The sequence below is a fragment of the Scardinius erythrophthalmus genome (assembly GCF_964197995.2).
Source record: "Scardinius erythrophthalmus genome assembly, chromosome: 1".
Lineage (NCBI taxonomy): Eukaryota > Metazoa > Chordata > Actinopteri > Cypriniformes > Leuciscidae > Scardinius > Scardinius erythrophthalmus.
This window is the reverse complement of record NC_138221.1, coordinates 75,311,151-75,325,084: the sequence shown is the minus strand read 5'-3', so window position 1 is coordinate 75,325,084 and position 13,934 is coordinate 75,311,151. Positions and strand designations below refer to the sequence as shown.

Genomic DNA, 13,934 nt, shown 5'->3' with positions numbered 1-13,934 from the left:
AATTACAGTAAGAAAGTATTGAAAATAGTTTATCTACTCTTTCCTCCAGTTTTTTTTTTTTTTAATGGAAAGATTGAGGGTTGGCTCTATTAACATTTAAGGTGGACGGGATGAACGTAAGCGTGCTCTGGTTTCTGAAACAACAGAGCAAAAAAAAAAAAAAACTTAGACATTTCTTCCATTGGATTTCCATACTAGAGGGCTTACACATGTCTTTGACTTGAGCGAGTCCTACACGCCTGTCTCTTTAAGAGCACGCGCTTGCGCTTCCCTCACCGCAGGAGCTGGATCACTGCGCGCCGCCGAAGCTCTGTCCGTTCCTGAAGAAAAGTAAGTGTGTTTATCATTTTAAAGTAGAAACATGCACGTTCGTGATAATTATGTTATTATGAGGGTGTCACATTAATCTTGTAAGTTTGTATTCGCACAATAAGACATTTTTCGTTAATCTTTGTCGGAAAGCTAAGAAAGTGAAAGTGAAACTGACAATGTTAGGGCGTAACCCATTCTCGGAATTAGCCTGCAGTTATTTTAGCCATGAGGTTTGTGCACACACACACACACACACACATTAAGAGTAGCGAATATTGAACACACACTGCAAACCGTATAATGGTTTGTGGTTATATTAACCTGTTGATCTGTTAGCCATATTAAGATTATTTTGACATGCTACACCGTCATAGTTGTGGAATTGTCCGAAAATTTCAAACAATTGTTGATTATTTATTTATGTTCAGTATAGAAATGTATAATATCTGTAGCAATTTTACAGAAGGATTGTAATATTCTTTGATTTGTAATTTCCAAAATGTTCCTCTATTTCAGACCACACACACACCAACACCCTTTTTCCGGTAGGTTGGTAGGCTAGCCTATATATTTATGCAAACCCAAATGTTCATGTGACCTGTAACTGATTAAAGTTGTTTTGAATGTGACTCTCCGTTACCAGTTTTCAAGGACCATCTGAACTATCCAGAGCTTCCTCCTCTGAAAGGCTGTTGTTGGGGCTTTGAAGAAGGACGAGACTGAATCTCCGGGATGATGAAGTGTAGCGCATCTAAAACAGACTGCATTGAAAGGCCTCTGTCTCTGGCCTTTGAAAAGCTCGGTCATGCTGTTGGAAGATATCCATGTGTGTTTCTTTTATCAGCTGTATGTGTGGCTGCTGCCCTTGGATCTGGTTTCATCTTTCTTCACGAGAGGAAGGCAAATGATATTGAAGACCAGTTTACGCCTGTCAATGGACCTGCCAAGTTGGAGAGGGCGATTGTGTTGGAAAACTTCCCACAATCTGAAGAGTTTTCTCGGCTACGGCTTGCGTCTGAAGGCACTTATGCCTCTTTGATCATCACAGGCTTGCACGGAGAAAATATATTAACTGAAGCAGCTTTTAACGACATTATAGAGTTAGATAGAAAAGTGAAAAGTATGACGACAGGAAACAAGACTTTTGAAACCCTCTGTGCCAAAACAAAGGGAAAGTGCATGTCAAACGCAATTTTAGACATCATAAATTACAATGCTGCTGAAGTTGTTTCTTTAAAAGTAAAATATCCATTGAATAATACCGTGTTTCTGGGAGCAACCGTCGGCGGTGTAAAGCTAAAGCCAGAGAGCTCAGAGCTCACCAGTGCCAAAGCAATCAGGCTTTTTTATTTCTTAGACGAGAAGAAGACGGAGGACAACCTTCACTGGCTTGATGGCTGTCTAAAACTCCTCTCAAACTCTACAGAACAGAAAACGGTAAGTAAAAATGCTGAGTTATTAATTAGATAATGACCAGGGCTTGAGATTAACAGCCTCCAAACCGGCCAAATGCGTGTGTATTTCAGCGGTGACGTAACACAGTCACTCCTACTAGCCACGGTGGCGGGTCGAATTTTATATATAATACATACATTTTTTCAAACTTTAAATAAAAAAATAAAATAAAAAAAAGGTACTATACGGATATCCAGACCACACCTGATAGATGACCTACCCCTAACCCCACCCGTAAACCTACCCCACCCCTAAAGCTACCCGTCACTGGGGTCTATGTGATGACATACCCCTAACCCCGCCCCTAAACCTACCCCTAACCCCACCCCTAAACCTACCCGTCAATGGGGTCTATGTGATGACATACCCCTAACCCCGCCCCTAAACCTACCCCTAACCCCACCCCTAAACCTACCCGTCACTGGGGTCTATGTGATGACCTAACCCCGCCCCTAAACCTACCCGTCACTGGGGTCAATGTGATGACCTAACCCCGCCCCTAAACCTACCCCTAACCCCGCCCCTAAAGCTACCCGTCACTGTGTGGTCCGGATAACTGTATTGTTCCAAAAAAAAAAAAAAGGCATCTGAAATAATAAACATCTTTCAAACATCTTTAAAAAGGCATCTGAAATAATAGGAACGGATGCAATGTAGTGAAATATCTGAAACGCGTCCAATACTAATTTTCCGCAGAATAGATTCAGGATACCAGCTGCTCTTTCTGTCTTATCTCTCCAACAATGAGTTACGCACAAACCCGCCTTTCCTCACTCGCTTCATTTGATCTGGATGAATATTGTTGTTGTTATAGGACTTGAATTTTACTGTGGGATTGCACGTATTGAGCATAATTGTATACGCTTAAAGCTGCCTCTCATTACTAAATTATAGTTGTGTTTAAACAGTCAAATACACAGAAATGAATGTCAAAATGCCAGTCTTGGCGAGTATTCATTGAAACGCAGTCAGTTATGTTTTATCAGTATAATGGATCTGTGCATCAGGTCTTAAAGTGACAGCAACCTAATATACCTGCTTCCAAATAATGAGACAATATTACAAATATTTATATGGCAGTTTTCCCCATGAAAATGCACCAATGTCAAAATTGTGGCCAGTGAAAATGCAGAGTGGCAAGTATCTTTGGAAAAGCTCTAGCCACAGTGGATGATGAGCAAAAAACAGTTAGTGTCAAGCCCTGGTAATGACCATTGTGTGAGTAAATAATTTTATGGAGCAGTGTTTGTTAACACTTTATTTTACAGTGCTCTTGTTACATATGGTACATGTACTTACCATAGTAATACCAGTAAATTATGCATAATTACATGCAACTAACCCTCAACCAAACTCTAATCCTACCCTAACCCTATAGTGAGTGCATGTACAGTAGGTAGTCAAACAGAATGCCTATTACCGCCGTGGCACAATTAAAGGATTAGTTCACTTTCAAAAAATGTTTTTGCTGATAATTTACTCACCCTGATGTCATCCAAGATATCCGTGTCGTTCTTTCTTCAGTCGAAAAGAAATTAAGGTTTTTGAGGAAAACATTCCAGGATTTTCAATGGCAACCATCTCTGAGATGCGCCACGCATTGCGTCCTCACGTTGGAAAGGTCACGCGTCACGTCATCTATCTAAGTTATTTGTCTGTGTTCTCCAGTTCAGAAAGGAGGGAAGGGCGAAAAAAATTCCATCTCATTTTCTCATCTTTGTTTTAATTTATTATTATTATTATTGATTTTTTTTCCATGACCTTTCCAGCGTGATGACGTAATGCATCTCATACATGGTACAAGACGGGCATTTGTGGTTAAAAAGAATATATATATATATTTTTTTTTTTAAATGACCGATCGTTTCGCTGGATAAGACCCTTATTTCTCGACTGGGATCGTGTCGAGACTTTGGAGCTGCATTGAGACGGACACTTGAACCTTCAAACCGTTGGTTGCCACTGAAGTCCATTATATGAAGAAAAATCCTGGAATGTTTTCCTCAAAAACCTTCATTTCTTTTCGACTGAAGAAAGAAAGACATGGACATCTTGGATGACATCGCGGTGAGTAAATGAAAGTGAACTAATCCTTTAAACCAGTTGCATTTCAAAGTCATTCACAAAATGACCGCCAGGCGCAAAGGGATATTGTGCAAAACCGCAGCAATTGACCGTTCGCAAAACCCCGCCCTCGAACGCTCCTCGTCCAATCCTAGCTCAGCAACTGTAACTAAGGAGAAGGACCTCCGTCAAACATTGCGATTTCAGCACAGTCTGACACTAGGTACCCGAAAAGTTAAGAGGGAGGGGTCGTTTTTTTTGCCTTTCCAAAGCCCAAGACCCAAGCGGAAAGATGCCGACAATGGATTAAGCATTGTGGGAGACCTCACTCACAGCTAAATGCCTCAGATTAATAAGCATACATATGTCAGCGTATATAATATATAAGCGTCAGTCACGCCCGTTTCACATATACACCGTAATCCGTTTACAGTGCGTTTGCAGTGCTTTTTTTTTTTTTTTTGCACCCATGTTAACAGGTAACTTAAAGCTTCCCCACTGTACACGGATGCTGCAATCGTATCCGCACCGAGTCTATTTTTGCTGTGCTGCACGCGCTGAATTAAAGTGACAGCGCATGGTTCTTGGTCAAAACGAACACAGATTGACATGAAAATATAATAATCTCACCATAAATGCATTTAATAAAATAAAATGTAGTAAACTCACCATAGCCTAAATGTATTTTTGGACTTGCAGACTTGGAGTTCCGTTTGCACACACACACACACACACACACACACACACACACACACACACACACACACACACACACACACACGACTTGTTTAAATACATTTATATTGTTAATAAATAACAATAAATTGTTGTTGTACCAGCAATATCTTCAAGTTTTGTTTTTCACTGTATTAATCTCAAATGTCATGATTTTGCCAATGCAAGAGAGTAACAGTTAGCCTACTGGCACCTTTTTTCCCCCACTTCAAGCACTGGCCTCGATTGTTGTAATATTCCCGTCTTTGCTTATTTTAACATTTTGAACATATCCCTCCACTGCATATTGCAGCCATTTCTGTCGTGCCCTGGAGGATATGTCTGCTGCATTACTATGGAGCTCAACCCAGCCATGTGTCTGTTTCTCAATTGTTTGACGGGCGTAGTAACAATAACTAGGGGGCGTGGCTTTTGCGAACGGTCAATTGCTGCATTTTGAAATGTAAGTGGGGTCAATGTCAATTAACAGTAAGGATGAAATACTACAACTATGGTTAACAGAATAGAAAATATTTTTAGAACAGAAAAATAGAATCAAAAGTTAAAAATAGAGACGAGAGCAATATAGCCTATATTTCATATTGTAGAAAACAGAAGCCTATTCCTATAAAAATATTGGGGTTCCCTCGACAAACGCGGCGGCGCGTTCTAACAGCAGCACAAAGCACTGGTTCAAGATTTATTTGAATAAAAATAAAATTCACAAACCGCACCCTGGTTGTAAGGACCCAAAGATCCCTGTGGAATTTAATATTGAGATGAACATTTTGTTCATGACAACAAATGAACATGCGTTTTAAGATTGTATTTAGCTTTGCTTGGAAAAAGCTGGTCCAAACCGGAGTAGCGTTTTAATTCTTCAATTATTAAAATAACAAAATATTTAGTTAATAAACTTTTATCGTGGGGGTGCAGGAGTGTTAATCGCCCCTCTTTCATACGGAGAGTGTCGGATAGCCTGATGATGCAGAACAGGCAAAGGCAATATTCTTTTAAGGATAAATCTCTTGATGTGTCCAAATGTAGGCCCTATAGCCTACTGTAGTTTTATTTATTGAATTTAAAGGTTTTTCACACAAAATATCAATTGAAGTGTTCAATCCAGTTGTTGCAACTGGTTTTGTAGAGTTTTAGAGTGTGTGAGCAATGTGTGTGTGATTGTCAACAATCTGGCATTATCCAAACATGAACTGTTGACGAAAATGCGTTCATGCCAACTAAACGAATGTGAGTGATCAGCAGACACAGAGCTCTTTAATTCGCGGCCAACCTCCTTTTAGTGTAAGGAGAATTCTGCTAGGCATTCTGTGTCTTTGAAGCAACAAAGACTAAATCATTTGTTACAGGTTTTTTTTTCTTTTCTGTGATTTGTGTGGATGACATATACAGTATTATTATTAGCCTTTATGGTGTGTTTTTACTCTGAAATGTTTAATTTCGAGAGAGACCCCAAAAAATTTAACTTGCTAAAAAGAGATCAAGCGTGAGAGAGAGGCAAAGAAAAACGCATGTTAATTTATGTTGCTTTGAACTATTTTCATTTTGTACTGTTTTAATTGTTTAATTTTGCTGCAATTAATTTGGCAATACAAATTTAAAGTGTTGCAAGAATAACAGTTTGTGTTTCTTATTTTGCATTGCAAAGGGAATAAACTCTAAACTCGATGCAACCCTGTTTTAAATAAATAAACTGTCCCGACACTTTATCTAAACCTTGAAATGGTATTTCCATTTGGTATTTAAAACAATTCAAACTTAATAAATTTTTTTTTGAAAACATTATTTCATTTCCAAATCAAATCAAACACAACAAAGCTCCGAAAAGTGTTTCAAATCAATAAATTAACATTTCAAAAGTTTTTATTTTTGACAAATGTTAAACTGGGGACAAAATTAGTTTGCGTTGACCACACGCTCCACGAGGCGCATGTTGTTGCGTTGACCACACAGCTATCGCCTGAGCTCTGGCCAGAGAATGAGCTTAACGTCTTGTCATGCAAAGCCTCATTGATGTAGCCTAAAGTTTTCCATTGCAATGTTTTTTGTTGAAATGTTTTCATTATTTATTAAAGAAATTTATGCTAATCGTAATACTGTAAGCCTATATAATTCTTAATAAAGAATGCTAAAACACAAATGCTGACGACTAACATCAGTTATCAAGTCCTGATCATTTAGTTTAATTTATTTCAGTGTTATGTTTCAGTTAATAAATCTACTGACAAATTAAAATAACACGAACTATGAGACACATAACCTATTGACAAGCATAACCTTTCTAAATTATAGAAAAATTGGACACATAATGTTAACGCTTAGCCTACTTTGCTTGAATTTGATGCAATAATAAAGCCTACATTTGTTTCAGTTCTAAATTTGTTCTGTAATTTTAATGTGAATATGAATTCGTTTAACTACAATGTTTCACTTGAATTGATCTGCTACCAGCTCTCAATCGCTCTCAATGAGCCGCGGCGCGGCGGCAGATTACGCAATAGAGAGAATAAACTGACACTTTTCAAGGTCTGTGATTGTAGCGCCTCTTAACGGTGAAAGGCAGCAAATGCACACCCGCGGGAACAGTGGCGGTAAAAGTATTATTCTGGTTGAGTACCAACTGTAGGTACTTAATATTACTCAGTACTTAAATTAGGGCTGCACGATTTTGAGAAAAAACCTAATTGCGGTTTTTCTGACAAATATTGCGATTGCGGTGCGATTTTCGATTTTTTTGGTTTTATTTATTTTAAAGCTTAAAACTGTACTTTTTATGTAATTTATGTAATAAATATAACCTTATTGTAAAGTGTTACTGATTAGTTATACACCGATTCAGACGTCTCCTGAGTTCACTGTTGGAAAGATCAGTTGTTTTAACCATTCATTAAAATGAATCGGTTCAAAGGAGTCATTAGTTCGCAAATTGGACGTGTCATGCGCGTTGTATGATTATCCCAGCAGTTAGGACATGGACATCCAAGATTTCTGTCAACACAGAAAACATTTCATCACTGGATATTTTTTTCGTTTAATTAAAGAGTTTTTTTTTTTTTGTCAGTTAAATGTCCGGAACGCTTTTGAGTTCAATTTATTTAGCACAATTCACACCCAGCGGTAATTCAGGGGGAAAAAAAATCTCCGAATGATCCACATGAAACTTTGGTCTTCCGACCTTTTACCACCGTGTCGATTTATTTTGTGCGAGGGAGAGAGAGCAAGACAGCGCTTAGTTTGGAGACTGTGAAGTCTTGTTTACTTTCGCCAGGCTCCGAAGAGAGAGAGAGAGAGAGAGAGAGAATGCGCGCGCGCGCGACCGGCTCTCTCTCTGCTCGTTCTGTTAAACATGCGCCCTGTCACTCACAAGCGCAGCAGTTCATCTACATTACTCACCGATCAAATAATACTTTGGCGGGACAAAAATTCACTTTGGCGGGCGCTAAAACAAGTTCAATGCAGAAAATTCATGCGTGAATTTAACTTAGTAGGCTACATGACCATGCACTCGCACAAATGCGACCACATAAAATTTTAACTCGCACATTCTCAAAAAATGGTCGCATATTTCGGCCATTTCTGCGCAGTTACAAGCTTTTTCTATTGGCACAATTCGAGGTAGCCTACACGTTGTGTGTTAGCTGCTTTGCTGCTGACAGAAATACGGTGCACTGCATACAACCTTGTAACTTTCCATTGCCATTTCTAATAGGCCAGCAAGCCAGGAACGCGAGATTCGACCATTTTGATTGGCTAATAGGTTTGTCACTCAAATGTCAGAGGTGGGGGAAAAAACCTCAGACTCCTGAGGTTAGGTTATTGCGGGAGTTAAAACCTCAATGTCGATGCGATAAAGGTTAATCGTGCAGCCCTAACTTAAATATAGAATTACACTGTGACAATAAAACCTTCAAATAAAGTGTAACCCAGTGTTGTTGTTTTTTTTTTTTTTTTTTTTACAGGTCCATGTGTCTTACTATACATCACTATCAAGACAGAATGAGCTTGAGACCAATTCAGAATCGGTTATCTCACTCTTCTCTCTTACGTATTCCCTGGCCATTACCATTTCGATTATGTCTTGTTCAAGGTATAAAGAATTAAATATATTCACATAAGTACATGTTTCTATCCCTAAATCTGTGATTCCTCGTCCTCTTCCTTCCTGTGTGGTGGATCTCTATAGCATGTCCTCTTCCTCAGGATAGACTGTGTGATTGATCTCTATAGCATGTCCTCTTCCTCAGGATAGACTGTGTGATTGATGTCTATAGCATGTCCTCTTCCTCAGGATAGACTGTGTGATTGATCTCTATAGCATGTCCTCTTCCTCAGGATAGACTGTGTGATTGATCTCTATAGCATGTCCTCTTCCTCAGGATAGACTGTGTGATTGATGTCTATAGCATGTCCTCTTCCTCAGGATAGACTGTGTGATTGTTTGCTATAACATGTCCTCTTCCTCAGGATTGACTGTGTGATTGATCTCTATAGCATGTCCTCTTCCTCAGGATGGAGTGTGTGATTGATCTCTATAGCATGTCCTCTTCCTCAGGATAGACTGTGTGATTGATGTCTATAGCATGTCCTCTTCCTCAGGTTAGACTGTATGATTGATCTCTATGGCATGTCCTCTTCCTCAGGATAGACTGTGTGATTGATGTCTATAGCATGTCCTCTTCCTCAGGATAGACTGTATGATTGATCTCTATGGCATGTCCTCTTCCTCAGGTTAGACTGTATGATTGATCTCTATGGCATGTCCTCTTCCTCAGGATAGACTGTGTGATTGATGTCTATAGCATGTCCTCTTCCTCAGGATAGACTGTGTGATTGATGTCTATAGCATGTCCTCTTCCTCAGTTTAGACTGTATGATTGATGTCTATAGCATGTCCTCTTCCTCAGGTTAGACTGTATTATTGATCTCTATAGCATGTCCTCTTCCTCAGGATAAACTGTGTGATTGATGTCTATAGCATGTCCTCTTCCTCAGGATAGACTGTGTGATTGATGTCTATAGCATGTCCTCTTCCTCAGGATAAACTGTGTGATTGATGTCTATAGCATGTCCTCTTCCTCAGGTTAGACTGTGTGATTGATGTCTATAGCATGTCCTCTTCCTCAGGATAAACTGTGTGATTGATGTCTATAGCATGTCCTCTTCCTCGGGTTAGACTGTGTGATTGATCTCTATAGCATGTCCTCTTCCTCAGGATAGACTGTGTGATTGATCTCTATAGCATGTCCTCTTCCTCAGGATAGACTGTGATTGATCTCTATAGCATGTCCTCTTCCTTAGGATAAACTGTGTGATTGATGTCTATAGCATGTCCTCTTCCTCAGGATAGACTGTGTGATTGATCTCTATAGCATGTCCTCTTCCTCAGGATAGACTGTGTGATCGATATCTATAGCATGTCCTCTTCCTCAGAATAGACTGTTTGATTGATGTCTATAGGATGTCCTCTTCCTCAGGATAGACTGTGTGATTGATCTCTATAACATGTCCTCTTCCTCAGGATAGACTGTGTGATCGATGTCTATAGCATGTCCTCTTCCTCAGGTTAGACTGTGTGATTGATGTCTATAGCATGTCCTCTTCCTCAGGTTAGACTGTGTGATTGATGTCTATAGCATGTCCTCTTCCTCAGGTTAGACTGTGTGATTGATGTCTATGGCATGTCCTCTTCCTCAGGATACACTGTGTGATTGATCTCTATGGCATGTCCTCTTCCTCAGGATAGACTGTGTGATTGATCTCTATGGCATGTCCTCTTCCTCAGGATAGACTGTGTGATTGATGTCTATAGCATGTCCTCTTCCTCTGGTTAGACTGTGTGATTGATGTCTATGTCATGTCCTCTTCCTCAGGATACACTGTGTGATTGATCTCTATGGCATGTCCTCTTCCTCAGAATAGACTGTTTGATTGATGTCTATAGGATGTCCTCTTCCTCAGGATAGACTGTGTGATTGATCTCTATAGCATGTCCTCTTCCTCAGGATAGACTGTGTGATCGATGTCTATAGCATGTCCTCTTCCTCAGGTTAGACTGTGTGATTGATGTCTATAGCATGTCCTCTTCCTCAGGTTAGACTGTGTGATTGATGTCTATAGCATGTCCTCTTCCTCAGGTTAGACTGTGTGATTGATGTCTATAGCATGTCCTCTTCCTCAGGTTAGACTGTATGATTGATCTCTATGGCATGTCCTCTTCCTCAGGATAGACTGTGTGATTGATCTCTATGGCATGTCCTCTTCCTCAGGATAGACTGTGTGATTGATGTCTATAGCATGTCCTCTTCCTCTGGTTAGACTGTGTGATTGATGTCTATGTCATGTCCTCTTCCTCAGGATACACTGTGTGATTGATCTCTATGGCATGTCCTCTTCCTCAGAATAGACTGTTTGATTGATGTCTATAGGATGTCCTCTTCCTCAGGATAGACTGTGTGATTGATCTCTATAGCATGTCCTCTTCCTCAGGATAGACTGTGTGATCGATGTCTATAGCATGTCCTCTTCCTCAGGTTAGACTGTGTGATTGATGTCTATAGCATGTCCTCTTCCTCAGGTTAGACTGTGTGATTGATGTCTATAGCATGTCCTCTTCCTCAGGTTAGACTGTGTGATTGATGTCTATAGCATGTCCTCTTCCTCAGGTTAGACTGTGTGATTGATGTCTATGGCATGTCCTCTTCCTCAGGATACACTGTGTGATTGATCTCTATGGCATGTCCTCTTCCTCAGGATAGACTGTGTGATTGATCTCTATAGCATGTCCTCTTCCTCAGGTTAGACTGTGTGATTGATGTCTATAGCATGTCCTCTTCCTCAGGTTAGACTGTGTGATTGATCTCTATAGCATGTCCTCTTCCTCAGGATAGACTGTGTGATTGATCTCTATAGCATGTCCTCTTCCTCAGGATAGACTGTGTGATTGACCTCTATGTCATGTCCTCTTCCTCAGGTTAGACTGTGTGATTGATCTCTATAGCATGTCCTCTTCCTCAGGATAGACTGTGTGATTGACCTCTATGTCATGTCCTCTTCCTCAGGATAGACTGTGTGATTGATGTCTATAGCATGTCCTCTTCCTCAGGATAGACTGTGTGATTGATCTCTATAGCATGTCCTCTTCCTCAGGTTAGACCCTGTCAGGACGAAGGTGTGGGTGGCTACGTTCGGTGTGTTCTCCGCTGGGATGGCTGTGTTGGCCAGCTTTGGTCTGCTGCTGTTGTGTGGGATGCCGTTTGCCATGACCGTGGCCACAGCCCCCTTTCTGATTCTGGGTAAATGTTATGTATTTCATCATCTAGTAGGTGTCTCACAGCTGACGGCTCACCGTCTCTGCTTTCCTCCAGGTGTTGGCGTTGATGACATGTTCATTATGATCTCCTGCTGGCAGAAGACTGAAGTTCATAAAGCCGTTGAGCTTCGTTTAGCAGAAACGTACAAAGAGGCCGGCGTGTCCATCACTATCACCACACTGACAGATGTGCTGGCTTTCTACATCGGCCTCATGACGCCCTTCCGCTCAGTTCAGTCCTTCTGCATGTACACCAGCACAGCTCTTCTGTTCTGCTACATCTTCAACATCACCTTCTTTGGCGCGTGTATCGCACTGAACGGACGGAGAGAGAAAGCCAACAGACACTGGCTGACCTTCATGAAACTCCCAGAAGCCACTGGTGATGATGGAGGCTGTTGTGTTGGTGGGGCGTATGATAAAAACACAGATAAGGAATTTGAAATGCCAATAGATTCATTCTTTAAAAACTATTACGGCCCTTTTCTGACAAGAGTGTGGGTTAAGGCGCTCGTGTGTCTGATCTATGCCGGGTATTTGGCAGTCAGTATCTATGGATGCTTCCAAATGCAGGAAGGTCTAGATCTGAAGCATTTAGCAGCAGACGGCTCATATGTTGGTAGTTACTATGACAAAGAAGATGATTTCTTCTCTGCCTTTGGTCCCAATGTCATGTTAGTTATAAAGGATGAAGACTTTCAGTACTGGAACCCAACTGCTCGTGAAAGTCTTGACTTGTGTTTGGAAAAATTTCAAAATCTGCCAGTGGCAGATTCAGGCATTTCACCCATTTCTTGGCTGAGTGCGTACATGCAGTTTGGACAGAAGTCAGGTCTCAATTTAGACGATGAAATTCAATTCAAACACTATTTAGCTACATTTCTTAATCGGTTTGGTTTTAGTCAAGATGTTAATTTCACTAACAATCAAATCCATGCGTCACGAATGTTCGTTCTGTCTGTGAACATCCGCACAGCGATTGATGAGAAGAACATGCTGAATGCATTTAGAGAAACCGCAGAAAAATGTGGTAAGTTGCAGCCATCCGTTGATCTGATAGTGTATCACCCCGCATTCATCTATTTCGACCAATATGCCGTCATCATCACTAATACAATCCAAAATGTAGTAGTTGCTACATGTGCAATGCTAGTCATTTCACTCCTGTTGATCCCAAACCCTCTTTGCTCTCTCTGGGTGACATTTGCCATCGCATCTGTCATTGTGGGAGTGGCCGGTTTCATGGCATTATGGGATGTTAGTTTAGACTCTGTGTCTATGATTAATCTTGTTATTTGTATCGGGTTTTCTGTCGACTTCTCTGCTCACATATGCTATGCTTTTGTGTCAAGTGAAAAGTCCTCAGCGAATGAGAGAGCCACAGATGCCGTCACTAAACTGGGCTATCCCATCATTCAGGGTGCGGTGTCCACTATTGCCGGTGTGGTGGTGCTCTCGACTGCTAAAAGCTACCTCTTTAGGACCTTCTTCAAAATCATGTTCTTAGTCATTCTGTTTGGGGCCGTCCATGGCATCATATTCATACCGGTGTTCCTGACCTTCCTCGGCAATTTTAGTAGCCGTCATGAAAGAAAAAAAGAAAATCGTCCAGAGCAAAATGGAATGATTGCTTTCACAGAGTCTGCTGATACTGACTGTTGCTGAGCTTACTTTACTGAAAGATTTTGTGTGTTGAAGTTACTAATCAAGTATTTATATCATAATCAAGTATATATTTTAAACATATATATTTGTATCCTTGTCATCAGTATTATTTCATATTGACATCTGTTCATTTAAACACCTCAATGCAAACACAACTTTGCTTTTGTAATCCAATTACATTCAAGTACATTGATTAAACTGCATTACTGAACATTAGAACTTATTCTCTTCAGTGACAATTATACTGAGATTGAGTCATTTATGACAGTATATACACAAATGCTTGAACACATCTGCCATATATTTCTGCTTGTTTGCAGTGCAAGGGTCAATAAAAAACTGGTTCTTTGAACAAGTACAGCGTTTTCTTTATTCAAAACATGATGTGTGTAAAGTA

The 13,934-nt window shown here is 40.3% G+C and overlaps 1 protein-coding gene across 1 annotated transcript; it reads left to right on the top strand.

The window, feature by feature from the left end:
- The first annotated feature begins 257 nt into the window (after positions 1–257).
- Positions 258–13,892, top strand: LOC308689824 (patched domain-containing protein 3-like). The gene is made up of 6 exons (XM_081363856.1): positions 258–330; positions 829–857; positions 956–1,749; positions 8,523–8,650; positions 11,710–11,855; positions 11,928–13,892. The coding sequence occupies exons 3-6, from the start codon at positions 1,045–1,047 to the stop codon at positions 13,535–13,537; spliced, it is 2,589 nt and encodes an 862-aa protein (XP_081219982.1). The 5' UTR covers positions 258–330; positions 829–857; positions 956–1,044; the 3' UTR covers positions 13,538–13,892.
- Positions 13,893–13,934: the final 42 nt, after the last annotated feature.